The sequence below is a fragment of the Acomys minous genome, assembly GCF_964271855.1.
Source record: "Acomys minous genome assembly, chromosome: 2".
Classification (NCBI taxonomy): Eukaryota; Metazoa; Chordata; class Mammalia; order Rodentia; family Muridae; genus Acomys; species Acomys minous.
The window spans coordinates 113,703,529-113,730,822 of NC_140484.1; the positions used below are offsets into that span (position 1 = coordinate 113,703,529).

Consider the following 27,294-nt stretch of genomic DNA (forward strand, 5'->3'; position numbering starts at 1 on the left):
TACTCACAGCCTGAGAAGAAAGCGCTCACTTCCAGGACCACACACACAAAGCAGAAGAACTGTTCTTCATCTTCACGGAAAGGAGGGAATTCAGCATAGAGAAAACAGCAGAGTGACATTCTTGAGGCAGCCTGGGGATGGCTGATAACAGCAGCTAGAGCACTCTGTGAGTTGCAGAGTGATTAATCAACACAAGCTGGGACATAACTGTTTTATTCGGTACCAGTCCCTAGTTAGGCATCCCCAGAGAAATTCCAGGAGAGAGTATTGATTGCCCCAGCCACACTACACAGAGGCCGGAGACATCTCCAGCATCCTGGAAGGGAGTCAGTGCAGGGGAGATCGGGCATCAGCAAAAGCCTGGAATCCAACCGAAAGGCACTGGGTTGGGACCCAGGTCATCTGAGGTCTTGTCACAGTTGTGATGAGGTGTGACCCTAGGTCTCTGGAAGTCTAGGGTTCCTTTCAGTCTCAGTGTTCACATCTGTAATAAGGATGTATTAGACCGAGGGACTGTTCAAATTCTTCTCTGCTCTGAAGCTACATGAATTTGTCCAAAGCATAATTATTGATCTGAATCAGTATGCAAAGCACATTGAGCAGAGATCCTTTATACCTGCAGCCTTGACAGTCTGGTTTTCCAGAGAGGTGTGTGTGTGTGTGTGTGTGTGTGTGTGTGTGTGTGTGTGTGTGTATGTGTGTGTGCACCAACATGTGTGTCTGACTGTGTGTACTTGTGTGTACTTATATATGTATGTGTTTATATGTGGACAAGCCATTGAGAACAAGAGTCAGACCTCAGGAGGCCTCTCCAACACTATATCATACTGCCCGCCTTATCCCTTGCTTCCTATGTCCTTATCTGTAAGACTGGTGGGCTTCAGAAGCAACTGCTCTGATTAACCTCTACGTATCATCTAGTTCAAAACATGAAGTTGCAGTGAAGCAGAGACTGAACAAGCCCAGAATACACCGCGCCCCCCCCCCCTGGCTTGGGAGAAGGCCAGAGTTCTGGGGCTCACTTATTTCAACTCAGCCTGCTGTTCTGCACCAGGATCCCAGGAGGCCTCACAGAGAAGCCAGGGCGGAGGCAGTCTCAGATGAACAGGATGGAGGCTCAGGGCCTCCATGCAGCATGAGGCTTTCCAGGCCATCAGTTGAGGCCTGCAGCTGTGGTCACACCTTCTCCCTTTGTAAACAAGTTCTGCCTCTTGGCTTCCTCTTCAAGGCATGTGTGTGGGGGTGGGGGCGGCAGGGGCAGCTCTCAGGATCAACATGGGAGAAAGTCTTAAATGCTAAGCCAGCAATCACAGTCAGATGGTGTTTAGCGCTCCCTTCTCCCAAACACAGCCCTGCTCTTTTAAATTCATCCCTCTTTCCAAAAGCTTCCCCAGCCTTCTGAAACATCAGTCTTTCCCTGGGTCATCAAGCAGGCTCCCCCAAAATGAGCTAGGCTAAGTGCTAGAACAGGTACTCGTCGCCAGGAGGAGAGCCTTCATCTTAATTTATCTAAACTTCTGGCCACCACCAGAGATGAAAAAGATGATTTTAGCGTTTCAGCTTTGAGGCCAGAGATAGAGCCCATTTTGCAGTGAACAGAGCCACAGAACAGTAGCTTTAGGAGTCATTACGGAGCGCCATGATACATGGTCAGTTCTGAAGAGGCACAGTTTCATTCGCCCTCCTGAGATGTACTGGGCTCTAGAAATAATTATTACCAACCACTTTGTATGGAGGAAAGAGACAGGTAGGAAGTAAAGAAAGGGGGAGGGGAAAAGAGATTAAGTAACTAATTTTTAAAAAATAACAAAAGACCTAGGACTTAACACAAAAAATATTCTGACTCCAAAAATCAACATCCTTGAGTGTACTACCAAGCAGAAATTCTTGTGCACTTCTAAGTCAAAGGCAGACCGACCAGGAAAGATGTTTTAGAGCATGCAAACTGATGAGTTAGGGTAGTGGATTTAGGAAAGTGTATTCGATGGCTTAGAAGTTGATTTCAGTAAACACCTCTATAAAAGTTAAAGAGGCATTTTCATTCTGAAATATTCATATCAGCAGACGCAATGAAGTCAGATGAGAGCTGGCATCATCCGAGACAACACTCATAAAGATGACACCAGATCGCATGCTATGCTTCTTCTCATGGACAGACAGGAAAAGGCAATCAGGCAAGGGCTTTGCCTCCTTGGTCTGTCCGTCACGACTTTTCTCTGCGTGACACTCAGCTTGGCTGCAGAGGCAATACTGATGATTTCTCAGCTGGATCCCTATGCCAGGCCATTCTTGGGAACGCCAAGTCTTCCTTACTGATCTTGCTCTCTAGGAATCTGCTCAGCCACAACAAAATCTATCATCAAAAATTTCCAAATATGTCACCTTTGATTGTTTGGACATCTGTTTCCCATCACTATCTGTTTCTGTAATATCAGTGTGAGAGGGAAAGCAAGTGCAGGAATGAGAAGAAAGCCTCCATGGGGTAAGAAGGAACGGAGACGGAGAAAACAGCACACGATGAATCTGGTGCCCTTCCATGGGTCCTGGTCTAGCTCCAGAAATAAACCTACTCCTGAATTTACTATTATGATGTTACATTGTCTTTTTTGCTTAAAAGATTCTGAGTCAGATTTTCTTTCACTTGGAGCTAAAAAAAAAAAAAAAAGATCCCCAGCAAAACTCTGGGAAATTGAACTCTTAAATTTACCTTTATTTTAGAAGTCAACCCAACCAGAGAAACTGTGGTAAGAGGTAGAGGGCCTCACAGAAACTAGATTCCCCAGTGAGAGCAAACCCCAGGCATTGTTTCCGTTCACCTACCTTCTGCCCTGCAAGGCAAGCCTCATACACCAGGGCTTTATCATCCGTGAGGTATCGTTTGATGGTTCATGACATGTGCCCCTGATGCTAACATCTGACCACACCACCAGGATAACAGCTTCTTCAGCCAGGTGCATGGAAATGCATTTGGCTGGAGATCTCTTAGGGTTTCTACTTCCCATCAGGGTTAACCACAAGTTGCTGGAGAGGAGAGCAACAAACATCAGCACAATTAGCTACTGATGGCAAGAGGCAGGCACCAGCCCAGACACAGCAGAGCTCACGGCCCCTACCAGCGTCTACCCACTGGAGGGGGAGTCACAATTCCTGTAGACATATGGATTTCTTACAAGCCATTTGTCTGTAAAACAATTGTGGGAGCAAATGCATTTGACCACCTTTGAAAGAGACATTCTGACTAGAGAAAGCGAAGACAAAGACAAAGGCAACTTCCCTTGGGAGCAGTCTTGGATGGTATGGCCAGGAGCCTGCCATCTTCAGAGTGATACTATAGATCCTTTACTTGAACACCTGAGCCCCACCCCATCCAAAGAATCTCTTATCATCCCATTCTAAGAACATGCTTGAGGCTACCAAGAAGAGATTTGATACCCTATGAGCATATACAGGGGGAGGAGGTCTCCCTCAGTCACAGCCATAAGGGAAGGAAGTAGGGGGAAAATGAGAGGGAGGGAGGAATGGGAGGATACAAGGGATGGGATAACAATTGAGATGTAATATAAATAAATTAATAAAATATTTTTAAAAACATGCTTGGCTCTGAGATCCACCATTTGTGTCATCACAGTGCAAAAGGGAGCTACGATTTTAAATTTAATTGCCACTTAAAGGGAGATCACCTATCCAGAAGAACCCAGGGAACTAACCCTGGGAATGCACAATGAATCCATTTGGTTTTATAAATTCCTGAGGTACCATACAAATTAGAGGCACCTTGCCCAGATTAACGTGTTCATTCCCCCCTCCCCCAAAGACCAATCTTAACTGTCTTGAATCTCGGGATGATTTTAGATAGCAAAGAAAGGATAGGAAAATTACATTTGGTAATCTCTCTGTGGTGGTGTCTGGATCTGACAATGTTCCACCGTGTTTTTAAATGAACCTTTTCTTAGAGACTGATGAAATGAAACCAGAGAGCTCCCACAACCTCAGTGACAGCTGAAAGACCAGTAGCCCAAAGAGGAGTGAACGATGCCTGCCTCTGTCTTCTCCTGCAAGTTTTGTGCATGCAAACAGACAAGCATGTGCCTTCAGTGTCATTACAGCCAGGTTGGTTTGGGTGGGGAGATATACTCCTTGTCCTTCAGCATGCTAGTGCAAAGAATGTGCCTTCGTCGGGGTGGCTCCAAAGGTAAAGCAGCCAGGCGTGAGGGCCAGAGTTCAATCTCCAGGACCCACGTGGTAAAAGGAGAGAACTGGTGCCCTGCAAGTCATCCTCTGGCCTTCATGTATGCAGGCCCACATACATTCATATTCACAATAGGTAGAAGATAGATAGATGATAAATAGATAGATAGATAGATAGATAGATAGATAGATAGATGCCATAAAAACAAATGAGTCTTAGGTCAGACAGACTGAAACATACCTTTGACCAGCCGTTTTTACTTGTGTCTAAGGCTTGTCCATTGTCCTTCTAACTGTGTCTAACCTCTCCTTAGATTTAAGGCATGCGCTATATGTCTGAGTGGTAGGATAGGCCATAGATAACCAGCCCCAAGAAGAAGAGAAGTAGAATTCCTCTGCTTCACGTCCACTTCCATTGGGACAGAGCCCCACAGATACGGAATGGAGAACTCAGCTGATGCTGCGTGAGGTGAAAGTTTTAGAAGAAAAAAGTAGTTTGCTTGTCTTTACATCAGAGAAGGAACTTAGAGCCATAAGTCAGAGAAAAAAAAATACCCTAGCAAGGAGAACGAACAAAGTCTTTCTCTTTAGCTCTTGAGTGAAGGACAAAGTCATGCAATAGCCCAGAAGATGTAAAGAAACTGGGTGTGATTGGGAAGCTATCTTGTAATGATTACTTGACCACAGTAAGTAGTGTCCAAGAGCCAGGAACACACTCCTGTGGTGATGCCACTGGGGTGCTATGCAAAAGGGCTGGCAGAGGTAAGGCATAGCTTCTCTCTATAAAGAATTTCCTGTGAAACTTGAAGAGACTTTCTTTGACATGCATTGAGACCCCCTTTTCAAGACACCACACTGCAAAGCACTAAAAAGTTCAAAGGTTAACTACCATTGGACGGACAGAGCACTTATTCTGAAATAAATAGGTAGAAAAACAGCAACCTTTAGGAAAACTGGAGAAGGAGGTTGACATCCTAAGATACATATTTTCTTTATTTTACCAGGTCTGTCTCATGTGTCTAAATAGTGACTTTTGTGGGCAGGCCATGAAACCTCTAGAGTCCATCTTATGCATAAAGCAAGATATTTATTTTTTTAAGATATAAGAGAGTACATTACAAACAGATTCAAAGATGCACAGTTGATACTGTTAGATGTAAACATAATATTTTGGGGTGTGGTCCAGATACCTCTGCTTCTTACAGATAGTATCCCCAAATCAGATGAGGTGAGTCTGTGAATTCCATTCACAAAAGTGGTCAGGAATTAGGAACTGTCTTTAAACTCAACTTTTCACTCTACCTCCATCAAAATATCTTTGTGCAGTCCTGTATCTCTGCATGCATCCTCCCAACTCATTAACTATACCCAAATACCATGCACTGCCCTCCTTCTGACGTGCATAAGAGGCAGGACCCCTGTTACACCAAGGTTACGCTTTCATCTCTGCTTAACATGAGCATCACACAAGAACACTTGCTCCCATGCTTCCAAAACAAATTTCCAGGCCCATTCACATTCCTAAGATGGACACAATGTGGAGAAGCAGATGTTACTCTGCCTTCATGCACAACCAGCAACAACGTGGACACTACTGATAGCTGCTGACTCAGCCATGCAAATTAGAACATAAACAGGACGACACGGTAGTCTAGGGAGTCCTATTGTTCTTTCAGTTCCGTACTTCATACTAACTGGTACCCAAGGATGGATACTGAGACTGACAATAAAGCTACAGATTTCAGACTTTGGTCAATCTTGATTTCACTGGCCGCACTCTTCTATGTGTTTGTGTTTAAATGTCGGTGTGCTCATCCCTAATGTGGAACCATGGCTTTCTCTTTGTGAGAACAGTGTAAAATAAATAAGTTTACTCAAAGTCCCCGGCAAAGAGCCCACCTGGCATAGATGCTCATCAAATGCAAGCTACCTTTCTGGTTTCCACCCTTGGCATCCCAGAAAGAAGAGAAGCCTTAAGAGATCCTAAATGGCCAACATAAATCACAAATGAAGAGACTTTCTACAAAGATGCTTCTAAAATGAATAAATCAGCCCATATCCTCCTTAGTCATGTCTCTAGCACATGAAAGCGTTGCTAACTACCAAGAAAATCCTGCTTTGCCAATGCAGAGCCACCAACTATTCACTTCTTGTTATATAAAGTTTATGTATATTTCCTCATTTGGATTCAGACTTTTCAGCTCTGACTTGTTTCAGTAAGTTGTGGCAAGTCATGAAAATCCTGCTTGGAGAACTTAAAGTCTGTACTATTACTTTTAAGCAGCTCAATTGCTTTGACCTCTTACCTAAACTGCACACACATGTACACATGTATGTATTCATGCATGTGCTCGTGTACAGACACAAGTTACTGTCACTATCACAGCCACTATCTCCATCAGTCACTCCTTGTTGACGGTTTTCCTGATTTTTCATAAGGACCCGCTACTCTTCAATTTGCTCTGTATCTAAAACTTTATCTTTGACTTCCCGGATTAAAGGCAGAGAGTTCTGCCTATTTTATTCATGGTGGTCCTAATGTACTTGGGAAAGCTGCGATGTATGCTGTTATTCCTGTTTAATTATTAATAGCTTTTCTTTTCACTCTAGCAGTTGAAATAATCAAGTACACATGATCAATTGACAATAAATAACTACTCAAATTAGTTAATACAATTTGATCAATTTGGAACATTAGTAAGACTTGTCAACTCCTGAAAGCAATAGTTTGACCCTAGTGTAACTGAAAATATATGGCTTTTGGAAAGCGAGAGTAGATGCTTAGCTCTAGCAGACCTTTCTGCCTGCAAGTGTCACATGGCGGAAGGCTGGCAAAAAATAAAATAAAATACTGAACCTTAACTCCATTATAAGTAGCAGTGTGTCGATGAGAAACCTGTGAAACTGAGGCTCTGGGGGAACCTGGGAAGCTATGCTTAATTTACCTCCCTAACGAGATCAGGGGGAAATGAATGAAATCGTCAAAGTGCTCCCATGCACCTGCCCATGAGACTGCAGCACTGGCAGAGGATTGCACGGTAGGAAACGGAAGCTTCTCCATTCCACATCACACCCAGTCCGGGTTTGAACAGAGCATCTGGCCTGAAGGAAAGTGTCTCAGGGTGACAAGCAAGGCTTCTGCTTGGTTACTAAGGGCTGGTAAATTTTGTGATTCTGTGGATTGTTCTAGAAACAGAACAGGAGAGAATACGAACAAAAATGGGAAGAAGCTATTCAATCTAGTGTGATAAAAAAAGGCAGGACAGATGGACCCTTTACTTGATCTAAAGTATATCCATATTCTCTCCAGAAATTGCCATAGGTATTAAAGTAGGGAGATAGAAATCTCCCCCAAATATACACAATACTTAGCGATTGTGGCTCTTTAGCAACTGTCTTGAACATCAATATTTTTTTAGGCCTGGAGTCATCAAGCACACACCTCCTGCTCTCCAACCCATCAGCCTATATGTTTATGGTATTCTCAAATCCCTCAAGGGAACTTCTTATGGAGCATAGACAACCAAAGGATATGCAAGGCCACACCTCAGGAAGTGCAGAAAAGCAGCCAAACCACCATTCATGCAGAGCTCCAGCCTCCACCAACACACAGGCCTGGACAGAAGGGCTGACAGCCACCTAAGTCAGGATGCACACCTACTTTAAGCGGATCATGGCCCCACACTCCCACCATGCTGTGTCCCCATGAGACATCACAAGCACACCAAGGGCTTTGGCAGGGAACCTCCATGGAAGTTAAATGACACCCCCACGAGGGGAGGCAGTCCAAAAAGCTCCCACACATGGAAGTTCCTCTCCAAAGGCCGCAAGCTGTCAGTGTTGGGCAGCCCTGTCCATCCCCTGGCCCCAGAAACAAAACCAACACTCACTGTGGAAGCTGCTGGCGCTGCTCGCCTCTGCTGCTGCCATGACACGCTGAATGGGCCCTTCTGGCATGGCCCTTCCTGACAGTGAATGAGGGAGAGAGTGGGGAAGAAGGGGAGAAAGAAGAAAAGGGATGAGGAAAGAGGGAGGAAGAAAGGGGGACAGGGAGAGAGAAGGGAAGCAGGCCTGTCTTTAATGGAATAGACATCTCACCTGAGGATGGCCTCCAATGCCCTTCCTATGCTCCTAGAGAAAAAGAGGTGACTGTCTGCCTACACTCAAGAGTCCACTCTAGAAGGATTCATACACAACCTAAATGTCACACCACCACAGCACTACTCTTAGTCCATACGCTGTCTGCCTCTGCGAGCCACCAAAACGCAACAGGCTTTCCTCCTATGGGCCAGGTCTCCTTTCCACAGGATGAGAGCCCCAGCCATTACCACTTTAGAAGGGCGTGCGTTTTATCTAACATTCTCAACCCCTTACACCAAAGAAAAGGAACTTTCCCCAAAGCTCCTGAAGGCAACTTTATTCTTTTTGTATTAGCAGAAAACTCATGAATTCACTACTATCCCCAGTCTTCCTGAATTTCTTTCTGTCCTGCTTTTCCTATTTAGATAGCTGGACAGCATTTGCCTTGGTCATTGCATGGACATTGGCATCCTCCTCCCTACACTGTCAACAGAATCAGTGTCAGAATTCTCCACCATCACCTGGCAAATCTTGCTTCCCTTGATACCCTACTCGAAAAGTTAAAAGACAAGGATATGCTAAGCTCTCTCTAAGGCAGGATTCACAGTAACATAGCATTGACATTTCTTAAGCACCTCTGGGTGCTTAAGGGCAAGCAAGAACTGTGTGCAAAGGGCAAGAGGCGCACATATCCCGATTCTCCATGGATTCAGGGGTGAAGCCACCCCCTCAGGATGAAGCAGGTTGGTCAAGCATGTTCATGAAGCAGCAAGTCTATGTGTACAAACCCACAGGGTGAGGCTGAGAAAACCACCCAGTGGAGACAATGAAATGAGCTTGGCAGGTTTTGATGACATTGTGAGATGGACAGCAAGAAATAGCAAGAAAGGTGAAGAGAAAAATGGATGTATAGGTGGGCAGTTGGGCAGAGGAGGTACAGGGCTGAGTCATGTGCCCCATACAAACTTAATATGTTGGAATTCCAACTCCCAGTTCCCTAGCATGTATCCATAGTAGATATAAGGGCTTTACGGGTCCTTACGTTGGACACTAATTTAATTTGACTGATGCCTTTAAAGGGCTGGAAATCTTGACATAGAAATTTGTAAAGGAAAGATCTTGTGAGGACACAGGACAGTGGCCATCTACAAGGCAAGAAGGAAGGCCTGGGAAAGAGTCAAGGCTGCCTGTGCCTTGATTTGAAATTCTAGCCTTCAACCTATAAGAAAAAAATATGTTCTGTTTTTGAAGCCCACTGAATTGTGGTACTTTGTTAGTACAGCATCTACAGAGAACATTGTGTATTTGTGGAAGGGAGTGTACTGTCATGTGGACCAGGATTCAGACTGGGTGGGCTGGATGGAGTTACAGGGCTGCCATGGCAGGGTCGGGAAGGAGAGCACAGAGCACAGAACACAGACTGTTATCTTGGAGAAATGAGGACTCACTCAAGGCTCTTATATGAACAGGGAATGGGGTGAATAAGGATGAGAAGAATGGTTTGACCTTAAAGTCATAGATCCAGTTGTTGGACTAACTAGAGCAAGTGACATTGAGAGGCTGGACATGGCAAGAAGGTGGCATAGATACGTTGAAATAGGATTCTCCTTAGAGGACTTCCCATTAGAGCTCTCGTGTGTGCTAACAAGCTACTGTACAGCACTGTCTGAAAGATATGGTAGTGGCCATGGCGAGTTTATTTCCAAAAAGAAAAGCCTTCATCTCCAACGAACTCTCCAGAGGGAGCTTATAGATAGAGTAGTCATAGAGAAAAGAGATGGAGGCATAAAAGGAAAACAGAATTCTAACCTCGCAAGCCCATTGACTCTCGACTAACTACTTCAGAACTTTGAATAAAAAGAAACACATCAACCAATGAAAGAGGCAAAGGATGATCAGAAAGGGGGAGACACTGAAAAGTAAGACATCACTTAAGCAGAAAAAGGGGACATGATGGTGGGTTGGTGGAGGAAGTAGGGAAGGGGCCAGAAATAGGGCTGTTATTAATGACATTCAATACAGAGTTCATAAAGGATTACCCTGAGGAAAGACACTGAAATGTGGGTAATAGAAAATTATTACTGACCCTCAAAAGTCATATTCAAAGATGTGGTAGGATCAGAAGCCCCCTAAATGAAAATAAAGGATTAAAAATGACCCATTTCTGTAATAGAGAAGACAAATGGATTTTGGAAGGAATAAAAAGATTAAACAAAACATTTTCTTTAATGTATAAGAGATAGTAAATTCTTAGAGTAGAATGGAAAGGTTTGGAGCAGAATAACGGTAGTTATAGAGAGAGCTCAGCTGGAGAAGGGTTGGGGGCTGGATGATGAGGGAAAGAGTGCAGAGCTGAGAATTGAAAGATATGGAGAGCGTGGCTTTTCTCTAGTGTTTCTCAGTGTCACAGAAATGCACACTTGCCAGGTCTTTGCTTATGCATAGTAAGCCCTTAAGTGTCAGTGCTACAGCCCAGAAGTCTCGACTTAGAAGAAGGCAAAACTCTGTGATTGCCAACTATAGCCTCATATCCAATGCATGTGTCCCCTTGTCACACTTCTAAAATGCATTGTGTGATTCACTAGGAAACCTGTGGAGACAAAGAATCTCCTGCCCTCCAGTCTAAAATCTTCTATTATCACACAAGGTCTACAGAACTGAACCTCAGCATCCTCAAGTCTGAAATAGCGCCAGAGTTTGCTAATTCTACCTAAACCATTGTTTTTTTTTTTTTAAATAAGGCAGAAGCCATTCATCACACCAAAATAAGTGAGGACCTCTTCACTAGAGTGAGCATCTCTTCACTAAAGTCTAGCCTTGTTCTCATTTAGTATCCCCAGGACCAAAGTCACAAAACATCATCGAGATTATTCACTAAGAAGTATGTCTATCTTCTGCTGTATTTGATTTAATATTAATATATGAATAACATGAATATATGTGTATACACACACATACACACACATATATAATGCTGAACATAAGGGATATAAAGTTGATGAAATAAGGCATTGCTTGTTGAAGACATCTCAAGCTATAATGTGTTATCAGGCACCCTTGAGTATATATTTTCATAGTAAAATAAACGTACACTAAAATAATCACTTTCTACAAAATATATATGGACATTTATGACAACATCCTCTAAATCTGACCATCACTTACTTTACTTCTAGTAGCTTTTACTTGCCAATGAGTTTCATTCAATCTGTGTTACCATCTTGGGACTCCTCTCATGTCAATTCTCTTGCTAATTTAAGTAGCATACTGGAGACTCTAAAGCCCTCTAAATTAAGGTCTCCTGGTTCACTACCATGGTCAGCTCTGAGTCACCCCAACTGTTCGCCTCCTTTACTTGAAATACCTTTGACCCAAAACTCTATTAGAAAAAAACAAATAGGACTGGATTAATATGGAATCATTTTTTACCTTGGAATTCTACCTTATCATGGTCGCCATACCATACTGGTTTGCTCTTTAAAAATTATATTTATAGCTAACTTCTCCTCTCTTCAAAGCAACCCTTTATTATCAAACAGAAGAACCAACCAACCAACCTGAGGATTACCAACTAATCTCTGAGCCTCAGTTTACATGTCTGTGAAGTGCACTCTTGCTAACAGCCAGTGAACAGTATATACTACAATGGTAATCAGAGGATAAACCTCAGATCTCCAGGAAAGAAAGCTGGTGCGTTTGCCATGTTCCTGATAGTAACCAGATGCATGCACTTGACAATTCCTCTCCCTCCCTCCCTCCCTCCCTCCCTCCCTTCCTTCCTCCCTCCCTCGCTCCCTCCCTTCCTCCCTCCCTTTCCCCTTGCTCTCTTCCAGTGTCCTCATTTGTCAACTGTCTGTCAAGTAGGTTTGACAAGATGACTTCTAACTTAATTCCAAATCAGGATTACTCAGATTTGCCACAGCAGATCATTTGCTCAATTTTCAGCAAGGATTTAATCAAAGGTTCTTATAAAATAATTACTTGGAAAGTGGTTTGTATATGTAGGAACACTGGTCAACTGAATAGTAACATGCTAATCCGATGACAGTACTTAAAGATTATCGATGAATTGATCTGCCAGAGAGGAAAATTCGAAACCTCTCAATTTTGCAAAAGAAATAAAATATGCATAAAATAGTGCTGGTACCCTGGTACAGAACGGCACAGAATTGGTGACACTGAGCTGGTAGAAAGACACGTGACTCAGTTATTAAAACTTTGGCAGAATGGGATGTAACAGAGCATCAGATCTACCCAGAAGCAAACTACCTTTGCTGTATGTGTGTCCTAAAATACAAACAACAGCTTAACTGAAGATAATTTAGGACATGAGGATATCAGTTTCGTCTATGGGTTTGGGCAATTAAACTAAATGAGCTGCAGCCATGCAGGCCAATCTGGTCAGCTCCATATTCTGTACATGTTCTTTGCACACAGGAACATTCAATATGGTCACATGCATGCTGTACTGGAGTCCTTCCACTTGTGACAAACTATACCTCAAAGAGTCCAGAACAATCCTTGACTTTAGAACATAGACTGGAATAATGAGTACCAGTCCTGAGAACACTCCTGATGCCGCCAATCTCTTTCCCAAATGCATGGTGGATGCCACTATATCACTACATGCCTTTTTCCCACCCTAGATACACCCCATCACCCTACTCAGGGCACTCACCATCAGTCAGTCAGAGCTGTCACCTGAGATGTGCTTGCCACGCCTGGGCATATGCTACATGATCTTGAGAGCATTAAATTTACAAGCAACCAAGAGGCTCATATATTTTAAGTGTGAAGGCTACTTATTGACACAGAAAACACTTAGGAGTATAGTAATAAACTAACTCCTAATTATTGGAAACTAAATAAAAAGTAATTTGTCTCTTTAAGTTTAGCATAGATAAAAACATTTGATTCATCTCAATATAATCAGTAGACTGTCTTAATGCTTTGGTCATATAGCCTTTGAAAGTTGGATATATATATATTTTAATCATTGTGATATGTTCATTCATTCAGTCTTCTTCACTCAAAGCAAATGTTTGAGCCATAAGTGGGGAATATGAAACAACTGAATTTTTTCATTAAGAAACCAGTGCATCTTCTAGACACAGATTCCCAGAGACCCTACATACTGACCATTGGCACCAAGGTGTTAAACATATTCATTGGAACTACTTTAATAATACTTAAAGCAATAGGAACATTATTACTTTACCCATCAAAACACCTCATGTGGTATTACATATTATAAAAATTAAACATTTTATTAAGCACTTATGTGAAAATCCCTGCTAAGAATGGTATAAGTTCCTTTGTCTGCAAAGAACATTAGTTCTCAAGAGCATAAATATATGGACTGTAGAGGCTGACACAAGAGAGTCAGTGAGAAGAGACAGTCAAAGGTGCCATGGTGAGAGATGTAGTACTGCTCTCCCTGTGCAACTCATTCACTAATCCTGTGTCACTGCTTATCAGTGTAGTAGCACTTTAGGCTCTTATGGGAACAAAGGAGCAAAAGCAAGTGGGCCCAACGAAGACAGAACAAAGAACTTTCATACCTATGATCTCATGTTGCCCATTAAAATGAGGAGAAGAGATCACCGTTCAGGAAGAGAAAAGAAGGTGAGCTCTCAGTAGGCTTTGGTTCTTTTCCCAAGGCACCCAACCTTGAAATAGTCAAGAAAGAGACTGCCAATCCATGAAGCCTGGAGAAAGGAGCTCTGTTTCTGAAAAGCTCAAGGTTCAATGAGCAAATAGTTCCTGGTCAAAGCCAGCCATTTAACAATAAGGAATCCCCTCACCAACTGATATGCTTCCTCTCTCTGCCTGGCCTTCCAACAGACTATCCTGAACATCAAAGACCTAGAGGCTGAGTGGCTTTGTTTTCTATCTCTCAGAGCTCTCTTAAGTAGATTCATCTCCCCTTTAATTTCAGGATCCAGCACCAAAGACTTATCATAGGAAATACTTTGGCATGTAACTTATTTAAAATTTCTTATATATAATTTCTTCCTTATTCACTTACACGGAATGATAATAACCATCTATTGAGTGCCTAATAGGTACCAGGCAATTTGCATACATTATCTTATTTAATCCACACAAAAGAAGAAATTGTTCTCCCTCATGCTCCTCCCCCCCCCCCTTTCTTTCTCAGATGAGGGATCTGAGACTTAGAGAATTTAAGTACATTTCCTAAGGTCTAATAGCTCGAAGCAAGAGCTTGGAGATTCAAATGAATATAGCTTGTTTAGGATTTAGTGGGCTGGACAGCTCAACTCACCTTTCCTTAAGCAACGACTCTCCCTGCCTCCAACTTTGTCCTATGCTGTAGGCTAACTCTGGGAATGTAGGGGAGGGGCTGGCAGGGAAAAGTTGCTTTACTGACCAGATCCCTTGCTCTCTTCCTTCTTCTTCTCTTTTTTTTTTCCTCCTCCTCTTCCTCTTCCTGTTTTGTAAGACAACTCACATATTCTTGAACTATGTGGATTATGAGAGAAATATAATTCCCAACGTGTGGAGGAAGTCAGGGGAATACAATCTTTTCTTTACATGCAAATATCTTAATTACAGCTGGTAAGGAAGATATTTGTATGGAAATTTATGTGTTTTTATATGTTATATATTCAGTTTGTCTCAGTAAACAAAAAGTCTTTTGCACTTCAGAAGGAAAATGGTGGCTGTTACAGTGCATCTATCACCACCCTCTGCCAGCCTGGGGGGGTGGGGACAGAAACTAGGGGTTCAGCACTAGGCTCCATGGCCACCTGCCACCTGCTTCCCCTCATCAGAATTGGCTTCAATAAAACATCCCTCCTGATCTTGGAATTTTCTCTTGAAGCATCTTCCCTGTCTTGTCCCCATGGAGACAGGCAAGCAGTAATAATGTCCATCCCACTCAGGTACCACCTTCCTTGATGGGAGAGAACAGCCAGATTTCAACCTTTCAGAGAGATGAGACTGCATCAAGATCACTGGCAACTGCTCTCGGAATATCACTGTCTTGGCAGGGCAAGCAGGGCCAGGGTTTTCACTCTGCTGGCTCTCTTGTCATTCAAGGTAAACAGAATCTACCAAGTTCCCTATGAGAGGTACAGAGACATTTCAGTCACAGGAATCTTCTTAGTTTTTCTGGGTGGTCACAATGTCATTTTATAGTATAAGTCAGCTTTCTCCATGGAGGACAGAGGGTAGACACACCTTAAAACAGGTAGGATTCTGGGGAGAGATGACTGAGAATACCACACTTCTAAAGAGTACTAAGAATTAGAAAAACAGAGAGTGCTCAGTGGTTATGACATCAGTGTGCCACAGCTGGAAAGATTAAGTGAGGAAACTGGAGGAAGGAATCCCAGAAGCCCTGGGAAAAAGCCAACAGGCCATCTTCCTAGGATGATGCTGGTGCCAGCCGGCCTGGGGCCTCAGGATGAGAGAGATGTCATTCAAGGCTCCCTCTGTGTGTGTGTGTGTGTTTACGTTGAAGGAGTTAGCATTTCTTATTTGTTTCTAACATTCGTGGGACACATAAGGTGGCTTAAAAGTTGCACTTTTAAATGTCTCCCAACCCACAACTATGGTTATTCATTTCCAAGGTTACTGTCTAACACAGCAATGCCTTTGGGTCCTCAGCTGTGGCCTTCAGTTCACCTCTCTGAGCCCCAGTGATACTCCAACACTTCATCTATCCTCTTATGTTCCTCGCAGCGCAGAGGCTCATGGTCTCTTGTCCGGACCAGTATGTCCTAACCTAAAATGACTGCCCAGGACTGTTCATCAACTTTTCAAATCAAAGAAGATGGATCCCTAAAGTCCTCTGTGTCTGTCTTTCTGTCTACATATCTGTATTACTGGGTTCTATTTGGAGGGGAAGTTTCACTGCTATGAAAAAAATACTCCAAAAACAAAGCACTAATCAACCCTATGAGCTGATAGTCAAGGATGCTGATTTAAAAACTGATGTCACCAAAGTGACTTAATGACTAAACTGGGTCCTAGTCCTTTATTCCTGCTTGAGAAGAAAGAGTGATGGAGCCTCTGGTACATTAGTAGGAAAGCCTTTTAGGAAACCCTGAACTCTCAGCCAAGTATCCATGTAGTGCAGGAAATTTTGCTGTTTGTATTTGTATAGACCACATTTGTTAGATGAGAAAGTCAAGATAATGAAGAAAAAGACAGGACACTGGTACTTCATAAAAGATAAAGGTTGACATTAGGCAAGAAAGAGATTTGTTCCATGTCAGTAGTCAATGCAGTGAGTAAACCTGGGCTTCTAGCCATCCAAGTAGTCAATGGGTACATAATCAAAGATGGAAACATTCTCCACAGGACAGCATTCTTTAGGCCACTGAGAAACACATGTCTTAAACAACTTCCTCACACTGATAGAGTCCAGTTGTCTGCAGTTCAAGTTCCACGCCTTTTCATACCACAGTAACCCAAGGAGCAAAGCACTGAGGCCCCGCCCCCACCCCACCCCCACCAACACAGGGTGTTCAGTTCTGCCTTATAGAATGTTTGGGCTGTAGTATATATCCCTTCTATTGCTGCTGTACTGAATGGTTTAGGAAGGAAGAAGGTGTGAGTTATGTAGATGAAAGGAAGATTCGGTTCAACCCAGTTCCTTGGAAAAATATAAAGGAATCCTTCACCTGTAGTCAACCCACAGAGTGCACAAAATTAAACCTCAGTCATTGAACTAGATATAGGTAGTTATATAAAAAAGACCTGTTTCCAAAATCAAAGTAGCTTCCTAATTTTAATAGGAAGAGGAAAAAGGGCTGGGAAAATGGATGTTTGAGCTGAGGTCAAAGCAACATTAGAGAAAGAAGTAACTGGCATTTTCTTATCCTTTTGGCTATGCCTTCCTCCTATTGGACAGAAACACAGCTTCCTCTTCTCTTACCATCACATGAAGAATTTATCCCCACGAGACAGAAGATGAAAAAAAAAAAGACTAGAACCACAGACCAAACTCCACATTTTACAGCAGATGGGATGTCTTGATGGACACAGAGTAGTCATTGGTACCAAAGTGCCCTAAATAACACTCCCACTTCTCAGTAAATGTCTGTATTCTAAAATCTCTGTTATTTTGTAGATAATGAGTGTGCAGATCCATTGGCTTTAATCAAGGAAGTGAGGTTGCAATACCTACTATAATTAGCTACCGATCCCTTCCTTTGTGTTCCTTTCTCTTGGCAGCTTTGTGCAGATTAATAGGCATTAGCATTTAAGTTGCTGCTCTAAATTCACTCAAAGTGAGTATATCACAGCATCTGTCTGCAGAGAAGTCCACTCTGTGACATGTCTTCTAATGAGCGCTATGCACTCTATACCAGAAATAAAGAAATGAACGGAGGCAGGGACAGTCCTGGCACGGGGGTTCTAGGGACATGCCCTGCTCTCCTCTAGCCTTCTGTTACAAACCTTGCCTGAGAAAATTAAATCTGGTCTTGTCCACATGTGGCCTCTAAGATGTCCAGAACTGAACAGTTTCAAAGGACGTTTTTTCTGAGCCTGAAGTCACAGCATAGCTTCACTCAACATAAGGTTTTCAGTAACTCTGCACCTTGGGGTTGCAAGAGAACTTTTTCACAGCCCATTTTATGGCCCCCTGGCCCCCATAAAGGAACACCAGCAGTGCCACTGTTTTCAAGGAGAAGCAGCTGCATGCAAGGTGGTACCTTGCGCTCCTTGGACTGTAGAATAATAGGAGAAAATCCAAACAGTCTGAAGTTTAATAAGTAAGTTTGCCATTGTTAATTTTTACTTTGCCAAAGGTGCCATGGCTCTGCAGCACATCAACAGTAAGGAAAACTAGAAAAGGCGCAGATGAGAACTCACTCTACCATCGTTGTAACTTTTCTAAAGGAGTTTGGATTTACCCCTAATAGAACAGGGTGGAATGGAACACAAATCCTCATTATTTTGCTCTGTTGAGGGGAGTAAGGGGAAAATGGGAGGGAGGGAGGAATGGGAGGATACAAGGGATGGGATAACAATTTAGATGTAATATGAATAAATTATTAAAATATCTTTTTTTTTAAATAAATAGGAACAGAGTGGATTTGAAGCAGTTAAAAAAAAAATCAGGCTTAGCAGCAGGGGTCTGGTCACTAGAAAGGCTCATGAGGGCCTCATCTTTTGACAGCCAGTGTCTGCTTTCTTCCCTGTTTCCCTGCGCTTATTCCGAACCCAATGCCTAAACTCACAGGGATAAATCCCTTCAAATTGAATCCCAGCACTTGGGAGGCAGAAGCAGGCGGATCTCTGTGAGTTTGAGGCCAGCCTCGGCTACGAAGTTAGTCCGGGACAGCTAAGGCTACACAGAGAAACCCTGTCTCAAAAAACAAAACAACAACAACAACAACAAAAATCCCTTCAAATGAGGCCAGTGTCCCTCAAAGGCCAGCCTGCGCAGCTGCCAGTACTTCCTCTACTGTTTAGCAATCAGGCGTCCACACTCCTGCGTGACATACCAGGTGAGGAAGAGTGATTCCCTCACTCTACGTTTAGTGTCCAACTAAAGTGGTGTAGACTGAGCAATGGTCCAACTCCAGCAGCTCTCAGCCTTATTTCTACACCTAGGGGGAAAACGTGTCTGATTGGCTAAGACCAATCCTTATAAAGTCTGCTCCTTAGGATGAGGGCCAGCTCCCATCCGAAAGTCCACTGGGGGCAGCGGGTTGGGTGGGTGAGGGGCTGAGACTCCCGTATGAGAAACCCCACCGTGGCTGCACAGTTAGAGTGCCATCAGCAACCGTTTGCTGTTCAAGCACCCAATAGAACTGTCCTCATCCGGGCCCCTCTTCTTCAGCGGCTTCAGAACATGTGGTCTGTGCAGTCAAGGAAGGTTTCCGTTGATAGGTGAGCCTCCCGAGATACAAACATTGAGCAGGAAACATGAGGGCGCCCTGTGATTATGAAACTCACTTGACTTTAATTGACATCACTAGATTTTTAAAGGGAAAGGCAAATGGCAAGCCATTTCATAGATGGCTGGCTTTCCTCCACAGCCTGTTACTGCTTGGCTTTCATCAAAGAAGGTCTTTCCAGCTGACGGTAAGGAACACCTAATCAAGCCACAGGGAGTCCTTGGGCTTTCCCCTCAGGTGACTCAGAACCAGCCACCATTCTTACTCTTATAAATCTGGAAAGCACCTTCTGGTCAAGCAGACCCTGCTCTAACCTCAGGTCTCAGTTATAATAATAGCAACGCTTCCCTCCCCAGCTCTCCAGTTGGAGTAGCCCTGGACCCTTGTTTTCTCTCCAGAAACTCACTACAGTAGTCAAGGTAGGCCATAAACTCCGTTAGGCTTCTCTGGGAAGCTCTGAGCCCTCAAAAGATGAAAATCAAATAAAACGACCCATAAGAATCACACTTATAGTTTCAGGATATTGTAGAATCTCTCAAACCCACGTGTGAACTCTCAGCTGGTAACTCTTTCTGGTTTTTGTGAGGGATCTATGTCTACTGTAGGCAGCATTTGGTAGTTTGGGTGTAGATATTGGGTAGTTAGAATTTGATGTATGCTCTGGCTTCTTCCTTAACTGCCATGGATTCGTAAGCCAGGATTCTGCAGTCGGTCTTTCTTCCCTGTTCCTCTCCTGAGTGTGTTTTCTTTTCTTTTGAATATTGCTTTTATTCTAATGTTATATAGTACTTTGCCCATATGTATGTCTGGGCATTGCTTGTGTGCATGGTGCTGGTGGAAGCCAACAAAAGGCATCTTATGCTTTAAAATGGACTCACAGCTCCTATGAGCAACCATGGTGGTGCTAGAAATGGAATCTAAGTCCTCTGGAAGAGAAGCCAGTGCTCCTAACTGCTGAGCCATATTTCCAGCTCTAGATGTACATTTGTAACTGAGGACCCTATTAATGTCAAACAGTCTTCCTTTTCTTGTCTTTCCCATAGGCTGTGTGAATCAAAGCATCTCTGTGGCAGGTAGGCCAAGTCCTCCTTGACTTAGAAATTTGTTTGCAGTCAGAGTAAGAGGAGCAATAGAATAAGGATGTCTTGTTCTCTCTTTCCTTGTATGTCACCAGACATGGGATATGCTGTTTGAATAGAATGTTAGAAGAGACACTGTCTTTTCTTCCCTCTTGAGATGATCAGCTACCCACCAGAAACCTCTTTTCCATGTGAGACACTGCTATCCTCCAATTCTCAGCTTCCCTTATAAATCCTGGAACCATATGACTTGGTTCTATTAAGAAGGGAAGTGATGACTCTATGTCTAGCCCATGGTGATAACAACATCATGTCCCTCTTTCATTCCAGCTGGCTACAAAAGGCACAAGTGCTTAGAGTGACTAAGGCAAAGAGCAGATCTCCATTGGCCTGCATGACAGTGTGGAGGAGGGTTCCACCTCCAGCCAATTCTCCTGTAAACACTGCCATGTGACCTGGAAATGAGCTCCTATTTGTATTGGATTGCTGTGTGTTGTGTTTCCCACTTATTTGTTACAGGCATCAACCTGTATTAGCTAAGACCTTAGCAAATATTTTGTTCAGAATAGGGAAATTACTTGTATTTTAGTTCTAATAATAGTAACTGTGATTAATGTTTCAATTAAGCTGCTTTAGCATCATAAGATATATATATATATATATATATATATATATATATATATATATATATATATATTCATAATCTGTATGGCTAATGCAGGTGTTAGGGCCTATTAGCACCATTTTACTATTGGAGACACACAAACAAAGGATAAATAACTTATCCAAGGCAAGTTTTAGGAACAGAGATTCAGACCAAAGAGTCTACCATTTTCATCATTGTAAGGAACATAGAATGCTCCCACAGAATGAACTATTCTACCACCAAATCATCTTGTCCTAAATTATTCCCATGTTCAGTGGGCTACTGTTCCTAACCTGTCCAAGAGTTACTAAGAACTTGGTCCGAGAATTCTCATCTTGGAACGCAGTGCTGTATTATCAGCTGTCAGACCTACTTTATGGTTAGAACCCCACTTCTGACCTAAAGCGCACATGCCAGCCTCAGACGGTCCAGATCACTACTCACTCCTCTGCCTCCGCAGGACATTCTTCCCAGATGCCGCACCTTCTTGTTTAGGAAAAGCTTGGCCATGATTGCAAACAGATCACTTTGCAGTGATGGGTATCTGATTGCCTGTGAATGCCTAGTCTGGTCTGATTTATTTCCTGCTTAAGCTGAAACACACACTATTTTCCTACATTGATAATTGTATTAACTCTTACAAGTGCCAGGTACGGGGCTAAGCACAAAGGACAGCAGAGTGAATCCACTTTGGGCTCTCTGGACCATTGCATCTATCCTCTCCGCTCTTGTCCCTTCCAGATCTCAATGAACTGCCCCCTTCTCTGATAAACACACCTGAAAATACATCTGCTCCACAGCCTCAACCTGCTTTTGTTTGGGATGTCTGAAATGTCATTTAACTCTAGACCTGGTCAGCAGTCTCTTTGAGTTCTATGAAGATCTAAGTGGTATCTGCAAATTCGTCTTTGTCAAAGCCCGTTTACAGGCCCTCTTGGAAACATCTATGAGTCACGGGAGGAAAGGGTGGCTGCCATCCAGCCCATTGTAAGAAGAGAAGAAATTGCACCACTGCTTTGATGCGGGCATGTTTGTTTTTTCTCAATCTAAATGTGTAACAGGAAATTTGGCAGTTCACCTTTGTAAATCATTTGCATACCATTCATGTATGAGCCAGATGGCACCTCGTTGTTTTAAGAAATTAAAAATGAAAAGGGAAAATTATAAGAAGAACCTCATCTTTATCTCTCTTCCTGACTGCCTGTGTACACGGTAGAATATTCACAGAGCAAGCAAGGCTGACAGACACATACATTGGCATAGGCATGCTTGTGAACATGTGTGTATGCATGAGTGTACACACACACAAACACACACACACACACACAGAGAGAGAGAGAGAGAGAGAGAGAGAGAGAGAGAGAGAGAGAGAGAGTCCTAAATTATCTGTGTTTATCTATATTAGCAAGTTGAGTAGTCAGCAAGTTCTTAGTCCTAGTAATTAAGAATGGTAGAGCAACACAAATTTGACCTGGGTTACAGAGAGCATCCTTTCATAGTGTTCTGTCTTTCTGATAAATCACCACATTCCTTGCAGCCTTAGCCAGTGTATACTGAACAGGAAGGTCTTACATAAATCTTTCAAACATAGACATAGCTCTATGATTTGGAGCAAGAACATACAAACACTGGCCAGAAGAAGGGCAATGCTGATGACCCGCTATTTCTATGGAAGTTGAAACCTTGGGAGGAATTTTCCTTGAGGTGATCATCTTGACCCTACTCCTTTGGGGGCAGCTATATGAGCCTAGTTTATTTTCCAGTGGTCAGGAGTTCCTCTTTCTGATCCAAGAATCACATCTGGAAATGAGACTATTTTCAGAGCGTTCTTGTTTTGGGTGTGAGGAGTGTTGAGGAGACAGTAAAAACAATAGTTTGTCTAGTAAGTATTGCCTTACAGTCTCTTCACACAGACTGACTTGCTTAACATAAACACACTTCTGCTGAGTAAATATTTTTTGTCCTAATTTTCAAAATAAGAAACTTAACAGAGGCACTGAGTGCATGATGTTGATGATGGCTAAAATTACGGAGCGGACATAGCCGACATTAGCCCAAACACAAAGGTTCTTTAGCAACAATGATGTCTTCCAAAGAGGATAAGACTTCAAGGGACATTTTTTGGGACCTTGGGCATATGTATTCCTGTCTTTCATTTTTTTAAGATTCATAGCGGGGAGGTGTAAACATACATCAAGGCATTGTGAGTGAGTAAGTATAGCGAGATTATCCAATGTGTTCTTTGAGTGTGGCTGCTGTAGATTTCCCTACGAGCTGAACATTCACTGAAATAGCCAACCTTCCTTATTTCATACTTCTTTTGAACTAAAGATATACATTTTCATTTTTCAAAAAAATGATCTCTTCATTTTTAAATTTTTACATACATTGATTGGTATTCTGCCTGCTTCTATGTGTGAAGTGTCACATCCTCTGGAACTGAGGTTACAGACAGTTGTGAGCTCCAATGTGAGTGCTGGGAATTGAATCCAGATCCTTTGGAAGAGCAGTCAGTGTTTTTAACCACTGAGCCATCTCTCCAGCCCCAAAGACACACATTTTCAAGCCATCTAGCCTCCGATCCCAGCCTGACTTAGAGCTCATGAAGATGGAATTTAAGGCTCCTGGACTATGGACAATTCCCATAGACTTCACTTCCTCAAATTTGTCCTGACAGCCAAAGAAATGAGATGGGGTTTCTCCTTGATGCTTTCCTAGGAGTAAGAGTAAAGTTAACGGCTGCTAAAACAAGAGTAAAGGTGTGCCATTTGGAGTGTGCTCTTTTTTATGGTTTTTTTTTTTTAACCTTTAAGCCAAAGGAGAAATATTAAGTACAACCTAAGAAGCCAGTTTTAAAGCTCAGCTTGTTTATTCTGGTCTGATGTGGTTTGCTAAAACCTGGCAGAATCCATAGAGACCAACAAAATGTAATTCAATTATCTTCCTTGCAGAGAAAAGGAAATCCAAACAAAAACCAATAAGCCTTCCTTACATTCATATCACTATGTTATCTTGACGGGTCTTCTCTGACCTGTCTGTGGGAGGCCTGCATCATGCTTTCTCTCCTAGTTCTGGGGATACTTGAGAGGGTGGGTGGCTAAAGCTGGTCACTTTGCTAGGGACACTCTGCTTTCTCCAGCATTGGTTTATTTTGCCTCTTGTGTGTTAGTAATAGTATGTCACTTGCCACTCTTTGGTTGAACCATGAATAAGACACTATCTAGCCATAAAAGGCATTTTTTAAAAATAACATTCCACTCTCCTTAGATCTGCTACTAAAGTGGAGTTCTTTGAGTAATCAGTATCATATCTGAGTGATCAATCATGCCTCACAAAGTCACCAGGAGCATCCAAATAAACCCAACAAGTATGTTCTTGCCAGCCGCTGACTCCAGCCTCCTGGAGTACCAAGGTCAGGCCACCAGGATCATCATAGTTCACAATGTGATCATGTGCTTCCTACCAGGACTAGAAATTGGATCCCACTCTCCTGTTATGAATGGAATGTTTATGTTTCCTTAGTCTTCAAGCTAAAACAAACATTTGGTTCATAGCAGGAGAATGGCAGGTAATGGTATGAGGAGCACGATTTGATGGTGAAATTTTTTAGATGTCATTAGAACATTAGCCTTCATTAGAATTAGGGATCTCATAAAAGGGACCTTTTCTTCTTCTACCACAGGAGGACACAATAAGAAGACCACTTATGTTCAATGCAGCCAGCCTTCACCAGACATGGAAGCTTCCTGAGTCCCTGGAAACTTGAGAAATACTATTGTATGATCAGACCCTCCATGGTTTGTGGCATTTTGCTCAAGTGTCACAGATGAAGATGATCTCTGTTTCACAATATTGTCCTTCTGCCTCCTATGCCATAAACCTAAACTTCTCCCTTAGTCAAGGTGCCCAAAATAAGTATTCCACATTTTAACATTTTTCTCCATCTTATTTTTCCAGAGAGAACTCTCTCTGTGTAAACTGGCCTTAATCTCTAGATCCACCTGCTTTAGCCTCCCAACTCAGATGGGTGCCAGTATGGGCAGCCTCAATCTTCCTTATTGCAGAAGAAGGTATGCCCCAATGACATGAACCGTCTGTGGATATCAAGTAGTACCTATGTTTCTCTTCCTGAGCAAAGAGATGATCATTCACCTTGAGCCTAGCCATAGTAACATGAAAAAAACCTCAGTGTTCTATGATGAGGAAATTCCCCCAAAATGAAAGTAAATCCTGATTCTGGGAGCAAAGTAAGATTTTATACAGGAGGTGGATAACTGCATGCAAATGCTTCCTCACAATCAGCCTTTCTCTAGGGCCATGCTCTATGCAAAGCCAGAAATTGACAAGATGCCTCGTTTCCCCAAAACCAGTGGGATTATATTTAACAACGTGCTAAACACCTCTAGTTTACACTGGGTTCCACTTCCCATAAAGATCTACCTTTGGAAACAAGATTACCCTCTCATGATCATGAGAAAATTCCAGAGGATAAAACATATTTTGAATGAGGCTAGATCATGGGATGGGTTTGAATACAGATATAGCACCAAGTTAGACTGTCTGGATGTGCATTTGAACATACAGCTACATGTACTCAACTCTATTTGCATAAAAGAATGAACAGGGATGCAGTAAGAATATAAAGTGCAGGTTATTGTGATGTACAGACAGAGCCCAGTCTAATGTCAAAGAGTAAGGAGGAATGGCCTGCCATGATAATCATACACTGATATGCCAAGATGCAACACTGGCTGAAAGATAACTGTTGAGTGCATATGTGAGCATGCGTGTGCATACATGTGCACCATAGTGACAGGGTTAATGGACAATGACAGACATGTAAGCAAAGCACTAGCTCAGCAACTGAGTCCTGCAGCTGGGAAAGCCTCCTTACCCTGTAGTAATCAGTACTGTAGACGTCCCTGGACATGCCAAAATCTCCAATCTTCACCAGTAAGTTGGCTCCAACCAGGCAGTTTCTGGTGGCCAGGTCCCGGTGCACGAAGTGCTGGGAGGCCAGGTACACCATGCCTGAAGCTATCTGACTGGCAATGTGGAGCATCTGAGAGAGTCCTAGCTCGCCCTTGGCCTGGCGTGGCTGCCCATCCACAAGGATCATCGCATCTGGCCCATGGGCTCTGCAAGGGGTGGAAGGAAGAAGCAGAGAGAAATCAGCAGATCAATGGCAAAAACATTGTGGTTTTCAGTGCTCTAGAATATCCTGCAGAAATAAAGAGAATCCCCTTTCCAGGCTGCCTGTGCCTATTTCTATCTACCCATATAACAAGTGAAACTCTGGGTGAAACTACAAGATCCCCATGAAGATGACATAGACATATTCAAATTCTCTTTCACTATCCACCTACCACCGAGGGTCTTCCCTGGTGCTAGGTGCTTATTATGGAGTAATTAATAAAGTAACCACTAACCTTTTCTATATGCCAAGCACTATTCTGAGAGTTTTAAATACATTCGTTTAATCTTCCTATCCTGATTTTTTTTTAATTGAGGCATATAATGATCAGAAAGCTCCACCAAAGTCCTAGATATCTCAGAGTAGCTATATGGTAGTCAAATTTTTATCTGCAAATTATTATCTATGATTATAAAGGAGAGCTGCCAAAGGGGGCATCAAGAAGGATTTTAAATAGATCTTAAATGACTCTGCCCCTGAGATCTCTGATTGGCTAGCCAGTGTTCATTTAATTTGCATTCCTGACAAGCTCCCTGTACTGGTGCTGTTGACAAGCAGTCTGCAAACCCAGCTATTAGTGGTATGAGGTTAGCTCCATACTTTTAACCATTCCACAACAGCAAAAGCAAGTCAGGGTAAAGAAACCCATTGACTCTAAAACAGAGGTCTTGGGAGTTCAACACTCCCTCCTTGCTAAATTCAAGGCTGGCTGTGTTATGACAACACCCTGCCCTGTCGGATCGGTCACTTTTAGTGTTCATTCTTTCCTGCAGAAAACCCAATGAGGCATAACCACACCCAGGGCCCTTATTTATGAAGTGGAGGACCAACGAGCCCTGGTGTACTGCAAGGCCCCAGCCTGCTTTACTGCTTCTCCAATTTCCACTGAAAGGCTCCATTAAATAGGAACACACTCTGTTTATTATCTTTGGTGGGCTTTCCCCTCCCTCCTTAGGAAAGCAGCTGCATCAGCTAGCCAGGGATGAGTCCGGAGGCCAGGTCCCGCTCTAGTATACCAGGACATACTCCTGTCGGTCCCAAACACCACCAACCAGGAGATATGCTAGCAGGCAGAATTCATTCTGGGGAGTCAACGGAACATTTGGGAGAGCAGCCCGTAAGCCAGCTCCTAGAGAGGGTTTGCATGGAGCTTTGGGAGAGTTTACCCTTGATTAACAGAGCCTAGGATGTGGGTAGCCCCTGGGAATCTGGGATGCAAATTGCCACAAA

At 42.9% G+C, this 27,294-nt stretch overlaps 1 protein-coding gene across 7 annotated transcripts in view; it reads right to left on the reverse strand.

Moving 5' to 3' along the window:
• NTRK3 (neurotrophic receptor tyrosine kinase 3) overlaps nucleotides 1-27,294 on the reverse strand; it is a 403,447-nt gene that overhangs the window by 44,389 nt on the left and 331,764 nt on the right. For 5 of the 7 annotated variants that reach the window (XM_084773602.1, XM_084773598.1, XM_084773597.1 and 2 more), the window contains 2 exons: nucleotides 25,765-26,008; nucleotides 8,079-8,153 (listed from right to left, as the gene is read on the reverse strand). In XM_084773602.1, coding sequence (XP_084629728.1) covers nucleotides 8,079-8,153; nucleotides 25,765-26,008 — 319 coding nt within the window. The remainder of the gene's footprint in view (nucleotides 1-8,078; nucleotides 8,154-25,764; nucleotides 26,009-27,294) is intronic. The other 2 variants (XM_084773601.1, XM_084773600.1) reach the window with 1 other exon arrangement.